Genomic DNA, 15,565 nt, shown 5'->3' with positions numbered 1-15,565 from the left:
CAATTATAACTACTACTATTACAAAACTGTAAACTAAATAGATTATATGACTGAAAACAACTTTGTTATGATGTGTTTAAAAGCTCAAGACTTTAGGCCCCGCCCTCTCGTCTTAACTGAGATAGAAAATTGGCCGCCATATGGCATGATTGCTTATTTAAAAAACGGAGTGAGTCTTTAGGGGATGAAGCACCCCGCGTGTGCGCGTTTTTTCCGTGCACGAGCAGGTCTTTCACTGGCGTGAGCCCGACTGGGCTAATTTCTCTAATTTGCAGACAGTCTAGGCTCAGGCTCAGTAGCTCAAGTCTCCCAAGGAGTGGCGAATTGGCACGGGTGGATCTTATTATATCTGGCACATGGTGCTTTCCAGACACACTTTTTGAGCGAGAGGAAACTTGTTGGGTAACAGAAGAAAGAGAGGAGGGGGGAGTTTGGACAATGTCCAGACAAGATGAAGGGATAAAGTAAAGAAAAGACCTTAGGTCAGCTCCATAGAAGCTGTCTGAGACCAAGAATATTAGACAAAAGGATGCGACTAAGCCCTTTGAAAAGTGCAACTACCTGTGACATTATAGGTGTTCAGAAAGTTAAATATCCATTTATAGACTCTATGGGAAAATGAGCTCATCATTTGGCCTCTACTGTGGATCCAAATATTTTCATTTGGAAGTTCCAATTAATTAATTATTAGTGACGGAAGTTAAACATATAAAATTGTTTGATTAGGGTTGCATTTCAATTACGTCAAAAAAATAGGCAGGTTGTGCAACTAGGTTTCTTTTGTTATGCAGATTTGAAGGTAGATTTCATGCATGTACATGTTTATAAAATAGGGCTGTAAAATGATGGCCAAAATAATAATTTTACAACTATTATTTATGTGCTGTTAGGGAAAAGGTGATGTATTTCTCTTCTGCTTATTTTGTATTTTTGATCTCAAAGTTTTCAGTCTAAATAGATGAATTTAGAAAAAAATACACTGTGAAAAATGCTTAATTCATTGCATGTCATCAATCTCAATGATACTGAAAAATAATTTAATGTCAATTAATTCCATAATTTTAAGCCTAGTCAAAGTAAAAAGAAAAAAAAAAACAGTCTATGACAAATATGTGTAACAAAAATAAGTCCCTTAAATATTTCGTATCATTTACATTTAGCACTCCGTGATAGCAGATTAATCAAGAATAATCTAGATTACTTACAATTTTTTTTAATCAAGTCATTTATTAATCTGTATTTATTCCCAGAGCTCATGCATTACTTCATCATGATTAATCGAGATTAGTTCTAAAAAACAATGTAATGTTATTTTAATCATGTGTATCATTTCATCATTAAGATTCATTAAAAAAAATTGTAATCTAGTTTAATAGTGTTTCATTTATGGTCTGCCCTCCCAATTCAAATGAATTGAATGTCTGTTACCGTCAATGGTGACTTTTGTTACTTTTAGTCACATTGACAAAAATATATTTGCTGTGTTGATCTGTTTTGATTTTCTTTCTTTGCTAATGAAAGTGAAAATCATTGACTATGGGAAGGAATTTCTATTTGTCATGTCCACCTTCCAGTTTCTGTCAATAAGACATTGTTGTTTTTACACTTTGGTCATGATGTCCAATACTGTAAATAGTAAAAGATGATCGGTTGATTTTAGCACAAAAAAAGGGGGGATTATCCACTATTTATGTATTGTGACAGTCACTTTTTCTTGTTGTTTACTGAGCGGTCAGCCTAGTTTTAACCGCGAGGATTATCTGTCGACTTTAAATAATATGTAAGATGGCATTATTGCTTTGGTTGTTTTCCTAGAAGCATCTGTTTTTTATTGTATTTTTTTTCCTCATCTTAATGGGTCAACTGGAAATCCTCAAATCGCGATACATTGTTGAATCTTGTTTAAAAAAAAACATAATGTTGACTTGAAGTACATTTTAAACTGTTTAAATTATGGTGGGGAGGGTCACACTGTCTTTTCATGGATTGCATTTTGTACCAACAAAGCAATTATTGTTTCCTATGCAAAAACATATAGGAGGGATGTATAGGTCAAAAGGTTAAACAAACAATTTAGCCGTCATTTTAAACACAAATTTAATCGGTCACCGCAGAATTAATGAAAAAAATGTGTTATTCCATTTTTTTAAATAAGAGAAAAGCTAGTATGTGTAACTTGCAGTATAAATTAAATGTTTATTAAAATGTTAAAAATTAGAACAATTCAAGTCTGGTATTTTTTTTGCGTATTACTGCATTTACTTAGTAATTTAAAATACTACTGACTGTATGTAGTACAAGCATTTTCAATGTGAATATGTTTTTCTTCCTTTAATTACCACAACACTATCTGTAAATAAAACACATCTATGCTGGAATTGAGCCAATAAACCCATTTAACCTGGGAGTGGCGGCATTAATTTATGTTTCACTGGAAGTAGTAAACATTTTTGACGTAGGAGTATATTTTTAAACTCATTTGCTGCCATTGACAGTGATAGAACGGAGTTTATGTTTCTAAAGAAGTGAAACGTTTTGTAATGAGTGTATTTTCATTTTTATGGTTGCCGTTCAGTTCAATTCTGTTGTAGTTGAAGTGAAAATTGCTGAGGTGGGAGTTTATTTTAAAGTCATTTGCTGCCATTGAGCTAGTCTTTTAAATTAAAGTGCAAGTCACAGTTTCGGGTTGAGTTAATTAGCAAAAACACTGGCTGCCAATTGGACATCTATCGCCGTCAATGGCTCAGAAACACAATGATTTCATTCTGGCCGGAGGTATTAAAATCTGTACAGCTCATGAAAAATTATTGAGGGGTGACAGAGGATTTAAGGATTTAAAAATTGGGCTTTGGGGTGTCAGAGTAGAAGAGCGGATAAAAAACGGGTGATGCAAAGGGTGTAACAAAGTCTGCACGCTTCTGGCTTGTGGTCAACAGGTGGGCCTGGGACCCCCACCCCGACCCCTGCCTCCCCCAATCTCCCAGACCACCAGATAGAGAACGACTTTACGGGATCCGTCTGGCAGACAGCGAGGGGGATTTCGCCGCCAAATCCATGTGGATCAATAAAAATGTCTGCTAATTAGGACCCTTCTTCAAAAGAGGCGGGGCTTTGGCGTGACAGCGATATGGAAGAAAACAACGTTTCGATTCGGAACCAGAGGGCGCCGATGAGTCCCAGGGAGGGAATTTGGCCCGGAAAATCAGGTGAGGTTCAACAGGTCGCATTCACTAGGTCAATCCAATGAAGTTCTACCAAGGATCACTCTCTTCTCCAATCAGAAGAATCCTAGCTTGCACGCTTTGTCGATCAGTTTCTCTGACCTCAATCCTCCCACCTTTTCTTGGGCCCCTCCTTCTCGCAGGGCATCCCCACTTTGACCTAAATCTCCTCATTTAATCTTCTCCTTCTCGTCTTTTGGATAACAATCAACCCCCTAATTGTCTTAATCTCACTCGTCTTTTATTGTCCCGGGGGCGTCATGCGGACCCCTCAGAACAAAAACAATCAATATCGGACGGGCAGGATGGTCTCTTTTGATTATTTACACTGAAATACAAGCGGGTAGTGACTGTTTTTTAAATCTTTGCTTGAGGTTCTAGATGAGAACATTCACTGAGAAGACAGTTGGGAAGATTTTATGGATTAAATCCAACCGGAAAGCACGGGTCGTAAACATATTTCAAATCTAATGGCAAATCCGCTTTTTATGCATCTAAATAAGACAAATCTTCAGGTTGTCTGTGTGGCAAATGAAGAGCTTATGGGCAACTCTCATTTATTCGAATGACTACGCAGGTCAGTCAAAGATATTAGCTTGGGAGTGGTGGTAAATCAGGGTTGGGGTGGGGGGTGATTTGTGTTTGGTTTTGAAATGACAACCACGAGTATAATCAAAAATATGCACAACAATAACGGATTATCTGCTTCGCTAGCAGCCCCATCTGTTGAGGGCGTTCGGCGGGTGACGTTCACCCCGTGTTTACCAGTCAGATAACTTACGTATATCAAAGATATATTATGAAGTATTTATAAATACAGAGATTAAGAGTTGTTAATAGACGTTTCTACTTTCTTGGACAAAGTTCTAACTCAAAGACCATAAAGCATCTTGCACATTTTGAACAGAAATGAGAAATTTTTGACTAAATCTTTATCTTTTTAACACTGTAATGTCACTATTGGGTTTATAGATAATATACATAGTAGTAGATTAGGAAGGTAGTTAAATGATTGTTTCAAAAAGGTACAGGAAAGTTTAACAAAATTATTTAAATGATTGCCATTATTTTCTGTCCGATCTCCAAAATCATTAATGTCGGTATAATAATCTCAATTAATCGACATTATATATAGAAAATTGTAATAAAGTAACTCATGAGCTATAGAATAATCGACTATTCATGTTTCAAATAAATCCCCCAAAATTGTAATAAAGTCGCTAATGTTCACTATCATTCAATTCCTTCATTTAATATATTGCCATCAAGACATACACAAAGTGAGCGTTAATTCCCCCCCGCATAGTTAGCAACATTTCCAGTCCCGTAACCATCGACAGTTTAACCCTCCCCGCCCCTCTCTCGCAGTGGGCGAGTCTGCGACGACACCGTCTGACTGCGCTCTAGCTGTAATCTGACATGGCTAATCTGATCTCTCCCTCTCCACAGACTAGTAAACTACCTGCTACTTTTCAGCCAATTAGGGGCCCATATGCACAGCATGCCATGCGGGCCAGGTCAAAGCCACGCAGGCACCGTAGGGGCCCGGCCCGGACATGGCTCAGGCTGTCTGGAGGCCCCGAAGATTTGCTTCCGTAACGGCCCATCTGCCTGCCGCTTGGCCTGGTCCACTTTCATCCCCAAGCGCTCTTGAGGATTAAGGCAACTCTTCAATTGACAGCCAATTAAACCACCTTTTGCCATACGGTTGTTGGGTAATCACCAAAGTGTTGGCCGTGATTGGCTTAAATGGGTTACTTTCCGACTAACTTTTTCTCTACTTTGCAATTGTTTAAACGTCACTGTTTTATATAACAAAATAAATCTGATTCTTCCAAAAAAAGACTTTACTATGTCACAAATCAAAGATAGTTGTCCAGGTTGTGTGGTATACAAAATAAATCAGATTCTCAAAAAACAAAGACAATACGTCATAAATCAAAGATAGTTGTCCAGGTTATGTAGTAGCAAACAACCCCAGACCTGTTTTTCATTCTAATTCATCATCATGCCAGTCTCACTTAATCACTTGAGCCACATTAGTTTGAAATTAGCCTTCTTACTCACTACCGTCTAATGTTTTTTTTTCTTCTACTTGCCACCCCCTTTCCTCCCCAGTCGTTTTCACAGATTTGTGGATTAGACAGATTACATGTCTGGATCTCCGTTTTTGTTCCGGCTGGCTTCCCACAGGCCCGACATGTTCTACAAACTTCCTACAAAAATTCAGACCGCAAAGAAAATGAAGAGACTATACACTTTGTGAACCAAAAACAAGTAAAAACACTCCCAAAACTAGTTAAATTTCCATGTTTGCAGCAAAAATGTACACAAAATAAGTGAAATCATCTGCCAGTGTCTCAAGTACATTTCCAACTTAGCTCTTTGGAATAAAGAAATATCTATACTTTCATTTAACTGGACAGAAAGACTTGTTTTAAGCAATGCAATTTAAAGCTTTAAAAGACAGTCTTGATAACAATTGAAAACAATTCCATCGTGTTTTAATAATAATTTAAACAATCTATTCTATTTGGAAGATTGAAAAAAAAACAAGCATACCAGATCTAACCTGCCCACGAGTTCAAATATTTGAACTTTAGATTGTGACGCAGACAGATTAGATTCTGATACATTTTTGTCCAATACCGCAACCTGAATAAACCAAAACCAAAACCAGTCCAGACAACAAAGTCCGTCAACAAAGAAGAATTCCAAGCCACAACCCCTATTTTGCATTTCATCTTATTAAATGTAATGACAATGAACCTAAAGTCTCCCATGCACTTTCACTTTGCATTTGACTCACTTTTCATTTGTGTTATCACACACAGAACATCTGACGAGATGTGAGTCACATTTCCTTATCACACCAGTCGCCATTGACGATCCTTCCAAACCGTCAATTGCAGCAAATCAATTAAATGCTCAATACCTATACATGCGACCATTTTGCACAAATACAAAACACACCAGTTCTTAATCAATCACCTCAGTTTAAATACTTACATTGGAATAATATAACCGTGGTGAGCTACAATGATACAAATAATTAGGCTATTAATCCACCCATTAAATGCTATTTAATAACAACATCTGGCACAGTTTGGACACACTCTAATGAGTTTTGAAGATTACTTGATAGCTTTTGGAGTAATGTTATATAGGTTTTCTAAAAAGGAAAAGCTCAATAATGAATAAATTAGGATAATAAGTAAAGAGTGCACAGATAGGGCACATGATTGAATATCTATAAATGTTGGTGAGAGTACTGGTAGTAGTAATTTAAATGTCCACTGAGTGGCAATGTGGCACTGCTTTTAAACGTTCCCTTGTTTTGAATGCCAGTTTATTGCTCTTAATTTGTAGGAACAAAGAGAATGGTGACTTGAGGTTGAAGTTAAGTGAAAAAGAAAAGACTGCAATAGCATCTATGATGAATGGGGCAGAAGAAAAAAATATGGAGGACACTGATAAATAGCCTGTGTGAAAATGTCATGACACTAAAAGGAGAAATACAGATTCTTAAAATAGAATGGCAAAGTGCTCATATGGGGAGTGTTGGGATTAGTAAGGGGTATTTAACATAAATCTGTATATAGGCATAATCAGGTTTAATCAAATTTAAATACAGAAAATTGCAATCGAGTCATTTTAGTAATGGTTTGTGTCATTGACTGATATTTAAAAAAATCCTAGATCAGGGGTAGGGAACCTATGGCTTAGGAGCCACATGTGGCTCTTTTGATGGATGCATCTGGCTTTTTGCTAACCTGTGAGCTAAAATATGGAAATTGCTGGTGACAGAACTGAGATATAACATCTAGAACTGCTTTAATCTTCTTATTTTTTCCTTATTTTCTTATCCTCTCATTGATTGGCAACAGCATAAGAATCTTTTAGAAAATATTATTTTTTTCCACTTTAAAAGTGGTGAAATTACTAAAATAAATTGAAAAGGCACTCGTTTACATTCTAAATTAAATTCTGGGTAAGACTCTCAAGAAATAACATTGGAAAATATGAATTGTTTGTGTGTCTCTTCATCTAAAAAGGTTCCCGACCCCTGTCCTAGACTATGGAAAACTGCAAATAAATCACTTTGTATCTATTTCCGGTTCTCCAATTCCAAAAACATTGTTCAAGTAATCACAATTAATCACAATCTCTAACATGCACCACTGAAATAATCACAATGAATTGCATTTAACCCAGGGAAAATAAGGAAAATTGCAAATAAGTCACTTAATCGCCATATCATTCACTGCCAGGCCTTTCTAGAGTTTTTGCAATGAATCGTGATTAATTGCACCAAATTGTAGTCAAATAATTTTCATAATTTACATCAAATACTGCTAGGCCTCTCAATTAAAACACATTGGATGTCATCGGCATCCAACGCGTTAATCTAGCTAGAAATTGTACACGGCAAAGTACAGAAAGAGAAGTTGCCTTCCCCGGTCACTCCGAGTTTAATCTCAGCTCAGTGTGAAGTTCAGATTTTGTCAGACTGAACCCACAAGGCCTCACATAAGTACATCTCAGTCGAGGGATGCCATGGGAAGCGGCGGCAATGGCTTCAAGAGGAGGATTTGCAGACAATGACTTTTCACCACTCGGGCAAAGTGGCCGTTGCGAAGCCCGACAAAGACAAAGCCAGCCCTAAGCTGGACGTAGGCCAGACAGCGCGAGGTGCTTTGAGATCAAGCTGTTAAAAAGCCGCTCTGCTCGATTTTCCCGAGGGAACGCTCGCCTTTTTCCGTTCCTTCTTTCGGGCCCTCGGTCGCTTTTGTTCCTCTGCTTTCCCACAACGTAACCTTTGGGGCGAGCTTTTCGCTGGAAAACTTTCAGCGTCTGCTTCTTCTGTCCCTCACGGTTTGTTTACTCACTCCCGCCATAATGCAGGGATTAATTTCCCAAAGCCGATTTGAGCGAAGAAAGGACAGGAGCCAGCGACTACAAAAAAAAGGAAGTTTCCCCTTCAAAGCGATTTTAGAGGTGGCCAGCCGGCTCTTCCTTTTTTTTTTTTTTTTGTATTGTGTTGGCTTTAATCTCCAGTCGGGGGAACGAGGGACGAGAGGAGGAAGCTCTCAAAACTCAGATGGGAATCGTCGCTGCATGTTTTTCTCTCGTAGGCCTCTTTAAATCCTCACCTGACATTTGCTTCTCGCATGTATTCATTAACGTTTTCTCTTGTGGAAAAATGTTGCAGTGTTGTTTAAATCCGAGCTTACGGCTTGAGTGCAAAATAGGATGGGAAAAAAGGGCAGAGTACTTCAAGTTAAGAGTAAAGAATGCAAATGATGAAGCTCTAAATGGCTGCCGGAGAAGAGAATTACATTTTATACGCCTTAATCAATTGACTGCCATTGACAGGGAGAGATGTTCAAGCCATTGCAAATTGTATTGGACATTTATACTCACTGAAATACCAGTAATTTCTTATATTAATGACTTCATACTTTCATTTCTTTCACATACTCTGAGATTTTTATGTTCTCACTGCACTCTGCTGGACTAAAATGGCAATACAAGAATGGAATACCATTTTAAGCAGATTAAAAGCATAACAAATTGATTTTAATGTTTTTATCTCTGTAATTAACTTGTTATATTCTATTTCTTTTCACAATGACAATACAATCCATTTTATATCATATAAATAGAAAAACATCATTGATTTATAGCAATAAAAATTGACCAGTTGTGTTTAACTTAAAGATTCTCATGTAACTTTTCAGAACTGTTTCAAATATTTAGAAAAGATGGTTGAACCACTTACCGTAGTACTTTTGAAGGTGGTACATGCTGTAAAATGTTTTCTTACTTTACTTGCTTTCCAGTACGGTCCTGTTGATGATAAAAATGACCCTAAATGATTGAAATAATAACAAAAGTAAACCATGAGTGCCGACTTTCTCTTTTAGGATCAAGTTAAAATGATAGATATGGATGTATATTATATTTCCTGATTTTCCCACTTTTTAAGTCAATAATTGACATTTTTTAATCCATTTTCCATTCCATCCATTGTGACCTGCTCACATGTTCACTTTCTTTCTAATGACATCTCTACAGATCCATCCTCACATACAAAAATCAAGCCAAGCTATTTTTTCTCCCACTCGTACCATGATGGGAATGTTTGATTACGTCGGAGATCCCAAAATCCTTTGCCTGTGATCACCCTGCAGATGAAACTCATTACATCTCCAAGTCCAATCCGCAATTCCAATAAGAGCGCAATATCAAAAATATGGATTGCCGCCGCCTCGGTGTCGAATTAATAAATAAAAACAAGAGTAGAATGTCTTTTTTCCAAATCCCCTGTCGAAACAATACAATATGCACCAGCCCGTGATATTATCCACCCGTAGTGGGTGACCCTGGCGAGTGGGCTTGAAAGCACGCGATGGCGCCCTCACGTCCGCACGCCCACGCGACCGCTCGCAGCGGTTGGGCGCATTGCTAATTTGCATTTGCAATCATTTCCCACACGCTTAATGCTAGTCCAAAAATGGGGGTGTTGCATAATAAAATAGTAAGCAATATCAACCCAGCTCCCCGGGAGAGGGACTCGGTAAGTTCACATGCTAATGCGACTGGATTGTGAGAGAAAAGCGGTAAGTATCTTTGGTAAAGTAACCCAGAGTTGAAACAGAGAGTCAATGGATTAACGGCATTAACCTTGCAACGGATCCGAGTACGAGCGGCTCGGGTAGAATTAATGGGAGTGAGTTCCGAAGGCCATCGGAACGGCTGGTATCCAAAATAATAAGGTGCTTTTAATTGGAATTGGGAGGATGAATAAAAGAATTTAGTCTGTCTTTAAATATTTTTTAAAAGAGAACATTCATTCATTTTCTGAACTGTATTATCCTCACTAAGGTTGTTGGGGGTGCCGGAGCCTATCCCATGAGACATTGAATTGGTGGCCAGCCAATAGCAAGAAACAAGGAGACAAAATGAATTGGTGGCCAGCCAATCGCAAGAAACAAGGAGACAAAAGACACCCAATCATAGCTGGGGGCAATTTAGATTGTTCAACCGGCCTACTCTACATGTTTTTTTGGAATGTGGGAGGAAACTAGAGTACCTGGAGAAAACCCACATAGGCCCAGGGAGAACATGCAAACTCCATACAGGTGGATCGACCTGAATCTGGACCTTGGACCCCAGAACAGTAAAGCCGACGCACTAACCCAGACATGGGCAAACTATGTCACGCAGAAGCCAGTGGCAGTAGCTCTGTCCACTCTTATTTGGTTTTTGTGTTTTACAGCCCCTCTATCTTTTTTAAAATCGCATTTTAATATTTCTTAATACATTCCTTTTTACTTCACTTTGTACTTTTTACTTTAATGATGAGTATGTTGATACTTGAGTCCTTTTTTCTGGTTATGTTTCATATGTACTGTTAACGGATGCCCTTTTTTACATGTATCATATCTTGTGCTGACCTGGCCCATCTGTCAAATTTTTAAAGTCAATGTGGCCCCCGAAGGGTAAAAGTTTTCCCACCCCTGTGCTAACCACTCATCCACCGGGCCACCTTTTTTTTCTTAAAACAGTCAACATAAAAAATAAGTACCTCATGGGAATTTGGCGTTATACTCTTGAAGCATTCGTCTTTACGGGATAGTCGAAACCTTGGGAGAGAAGCAACATTGCTGAACTTTTTTTCCATTTAAAGACAATTTGGCAAGGCGTGTACTGACCAACAGTGAAGCTTTTTGAGACGCCATGTCCAGTTTTGTAGAAGTCATCAATTGGTGTCAATGGAAAGAAAAACTGAAGAACTCCTGCTAGACAAAACTTGCATTTACATCTGTATTATTATTATTTTTTAAGAAGCTCAAAAATAAAATATTTTTATGACGTCCAATCCATTGAACTGGGTCTGCCAATTCAAATGGATTGGTTGTCTATCGACATCCCATCTCTGGCAAAGACACATGAAAGATCCATCGTCTTATATTGTCGATTTTTTAATAACACAGTTCATAATTGTAACAGCCATCAGAATTTCTTCCAATGGGTAAAAATCATCCAAAACTAACAAAAAGACATTTCTCTTTAAATATTCCAAACACCAGAGTTTGTTGGCCGTGGCCCTAAATTCAAACAAATTACCCCGTACACAGTGAGCAGATATTATATTCAACACATTGTTCTTCAAACAAATTATAAAAATAGATTTATAGCATTTTCAAGTACATATTTACAGGTATTAAACACATCACGGTAAGAGATGGGCAACCAGGGAACATTTTACTTTTCATTCGTTGTGGCGACGAGGTCCCATCCTACTTTTGTGCATTTATGGGATGTAAATAGCAAACATGTTTCTTCCTACTTGACTGTTTAACTGAGGCCTGACAAAAGTTTCAAATATGTCAGCTGCCTACTCGAGTTTCATTACAATTACCCAGACGGACTAAAACGAGCAAAACCGGTTAACTTTTCTCAATTAACAACCTCCATTGTGGAATAGGGCCAACCAAAGAAAGGAAAAATAAATAGACAATGAGAATAACAATCATAATAAAGCCAATTGTCACAATATAATGAGAATAAAGTTATATGTTGTAATCTTTTGAGATTAAAGTTGCAATTTTACGACTTTTTCTTGTCACTCGAAGCTCACAAAATGATGACTTTTTCTGCAATTCTACCACTAATTTAAAAATATTGTATGTAAAATGACATTAAATTAGCACTTTTTTTTTCTCTTGACATAACTTTGATCCTCTTATGACGTCAATCTTGTATAATTACCAATTACCATTACCAAATTATGACTTTATTCTACTTAATGTTACAACTACAAATTTGTGGAATAACTTTTTTTGTAGTGCAATATTTTTTTCTTTTATCTGGCCCTAATACTCCATCATACTTTCAAATAAACTGTTCAAATCAACACAATAATGGCAAAAAAAACCAAAATTAAAACTAAAAACATCTTGATGACATTCTAATACTGTTATTACACACACCACATCCAGTGGTAACAGACTATATAGTTCATGAATACACAGATACTGTGTGCTGACAGTTAAAATCCTCCTCAGTCATATAATTAAATCATTTTTTTTCCGCCAATTTAACACTAAGTATTTGAAATGACCCATCCTGACCTTTGCGTTAAAATATCTCAAGTGTACTGTAAAGAAATAAATAGGAAATTCGGGTCATCTTCCAGAGTTGACCTGAGTTTTTACTTACAGATAGCGAGCCTGCCTTTTAGAGGGAAGATTACAAGATGACATCCCCGTGAAAAAGGGGAACTCAAATACTTCCTTTGCGTGTAGAAGACAAGCTTGAGAAGAAGATAAGGAGAATCAAACAAGGAGTAGTGGAACAACAATGACAATGACAAATCCAAACGCGAGACCCTTTAGGACAGGGGTCGGGAACCTTTTTGTGCGCATTTTTTTGTCATTTTACTACTTTTAAAGTACAAAAAGTCTCTGAATTATTTTGATGGCATTGTTACGCTGTTGCTATTCAATGAATATCAATGAGATCAATGAGTATCAATGAGAGAATTGATTCAGAAGAATTTGAAAGTCACAATATATGAAAATGTGCGCATTTGTTAAGTCATTTTACCCTTTTTAAAGTACAAAAAGTCTGTGAATTCTTTTGATAGCATTGTTACGCTGTTGCTATTCAATGAATATCAATGAGATCAATGAGTATCAATGAGAGAATGGATTCAGAAGAATTTAAAAGTCAAAATACATGAAAATGTGCACTTTTTTAGTCATTTTACTACTTTTAAAGTACAAAAAGTCTGTGAATTCCTTTGATAGCATTGTTACGCTGTTGCTAATCAATGAATATCAATGAGATCAATGAGTATCAATGAGAGAATGGATTCAGAAGAATTTAAAAGTTAAAATACATGAAAATGTGCACTTTTTTGTCATTTTACTACTTTTAAAGTACAAAAAGTCTCTGAATTATTTTGATGGCATTGTTACGCTGTTGCTAATCAATGAATATCAATGAGATCAATGAGTATCAATGAGAGAATGGATTCAGAAGAATTTAAAAGTTAAAATACATGAAAATGTGCACTTTTTTGTCATTTTACTACTTTTAAAGTACAAAAAGTCTCTGAATTATTTTGATGGCATTGTTACGCTGTTGCTAATCAATGAATATCAATGAGATCAATGAGTATCAATGAGAGAATGGATTCAGAAGAATTTAAAAGTTAAAATACATGAAAATGTGCACTTTTTTGTCATTTTACTACTTTTAAAGTACAAAAAGTCTCTGAATTATTTTGATGGCATTGTTACGCTGTTGCTAATCAATGAATATCAATGAGTTCAATGAGTATCAATGAGAGAATGGATGCAGAAGAAAAAAAATCAATGCCACAGTGCCAACATGACATTCCTATCGGTGTGTCCGGGTCTCGGCTCTCTCGGTTTCCATATTTTAGCTTAGAGCCATAAGCACCCATCAAAAAGAGCCACACGTGGCTCTCGAGCCACAGGTTCCCTACCCCTGCTCTAGGACAAAACTTTTCACCTTGACGGAGATCGACGTCAAATACATTTGGACTAGGATTTGAATGCTTGTACGTCATTGATGTCGAGAGACCGATCTATTTAGACATAAGTATGCAGTAAACGACTCCATCTGGGATGTTTATGACAATGGATGCCGTTTGAAAAGAGGTTGAAAATTGAGCAATCGATAGCTATTTTGATACCCACTCCATTGACTTTAATGCTATCTGGCTTAAGATAGGCCGACAGAAGACAAAATCCATCTCGCTGGCTCACGGCACTCATAAAAAACGTACAAGAAACCAAAAATATTGACCCTTATATTTGCTACTGTATCTATTGTTGCAAGGAGTAATACGCCAAAATTACAAGTGCTCAATGTAAAACCATGTTATTTTTAAAGCAGATTTGGTCAAGTCCATTATGAAGGTTGTTAATGTGTTTTTTTTTAATTAGTTTGAGAGTGTCTCAAGTGCTCATATGCCAAAGTGACTGAATGGTCAACGTAAAAAGAGTTTCTAAAATTTTAAAAGAGATTTGCTTCACTTATCACCAGCAATAAAAGTTAAATTCTGCGAGACTTCGGATTACAAACCTGCCATGTTTTTTTATCCTTTTACTCACTGATATGAGCTCTTTTCTTGCATCGTGATGCTATTTCACATCCCTTCTTCTTTCAAGTGAAATCAGCCAGCGCGGAAGTCATTTCGTCAGTCTTGACTCAACGCCGGCAAACAGTAAAAACTAATTGTGGTAAATATGGGAAAAAAATGTAGTCCAATCACCTTCTCCGCGGCTTCCGGCTCACCCCGAACCTCAGCCGACACAGTTTGGGAAGGTCAAAGTGCAGATGGAGGTCGTCGAAAATCACATCGAAGACGTCCCCCGTCCTCTGTCGTCCTCCCGTCACCGGAGGTCTCGTATAAAGAAAGGAAGGAATGGCAGAAGGCGTGAGAGGAAGAATGGGAAAGAGGAGGACACAGGAGAGCGCAAGGTCCTTTCATCTGTCCTCTCCCGCCACTCGGGGAGACAGTCTGTCTCTCTCTTGCCTCGTCGTCTCCACCCCATCATTCGCCATCTGCATGTGCGCACGAGCCCGTGGCGGCGCCGCCTTCTGCCGTTTCTTACACTTGCACTCCACGCCCGTGCATTTGGATGACCTGGGCTCGAAGGGTCTGGATGGCGGCCAGGATCAACTTCTGGTGTTCCATGGAAGTGATGCCCAGGCTCAATACATCTCTGTTGACACACACACACACAGTTGTTAACTTTAGGAAAGTCAGGACATTCGGATGGGAAAGAAAGAAGGCAATTTACTACAAACTCACAAATTTCATGAAATTAAAGGGAGGAAAAGAATACACGAGTTGTAGTAGTCACAATTAAAAAAGTCTATTTTTAAATGTTTTCCCAATTCTGCACTGTTATTTCTCCCACAGTTATTTTTTCCCATTTTCCACTATATTCCCCTTTGTTTTTCATTTAATTTTTTTTTACAGACTTTTTAAATTCTTTTTTTTATATGTGCTGAGGAGTTTACATTATCAAAATCTACTTTTGGAACTTAGTTATTCTTTTTAAAAATTATTTTATACATGTGCCTGAAGTGTGTTCCCAATTCCGCAATGTTATTTATCCCACACAGTTATTTTTTTTCCATTTTCTGCAATTTTCCCCACTTTTTCATTTAAAAGAAACAGTTCAGACTTTGTTATTCTTTTTTATATTTGCAGAGGAGTCATGTGCCTGAGGTGTTTTCCCAATTCCAACCTAATCTCACATACACATAGGAGTTATCCCAAATCAGACATAATC

The 15,565-nt window shown here is 37.5% G+C and overlaps 1 protein-coding gene across 3 annotated transcripts in view; it reads right to left on the bottom strand.

Annotated features, from left to right (window-relative positions):
• Positions 1-13,169: 13,169 nt before the first annotated feature.
• The window catches only part of epha10 (EPH receptor A10), a 117,480-nt gene continuing 115,084 nt past the window's right edge, over positions 13,170-15,565 (bottom strand). For 2 of the 3 annotated variants that reach the window (XM_077743242.1, XM_077743243.1), the window contains exon 19: positions 13,170-14,989. In XM_077743242.1, the coding sequence (XP_077599368.1) occupies positions 14,875-14,989 (115 nt within the window). In that variant the 3' untranslated portion in view covers positions 13,170-14,874. The remainder of the gene's footprint in view (positions 14,990-15,565) is intronic. The other variant, XM_077743244.1, reaches the window with a different exon arrangement.

This window comes from Stigmatopora nigra, chromosome 21, assembly GCF_051989575.1.
Source record: "Stigmatopora nigra isolate UIUO_SnigA chromosome 21, RoL_Snig_1.1, whole genome shotgun sequence".
Lineage (NCBI taxonomy): Eukaryota > Metazoa > Chordata > Actinopteri > Syngnathiformes > Syngnathidae > Stigmatopora > Stigmatopora nigra.
This window is presented reverse-complemented; position numbering and strand designations above follow the sequence as displayed.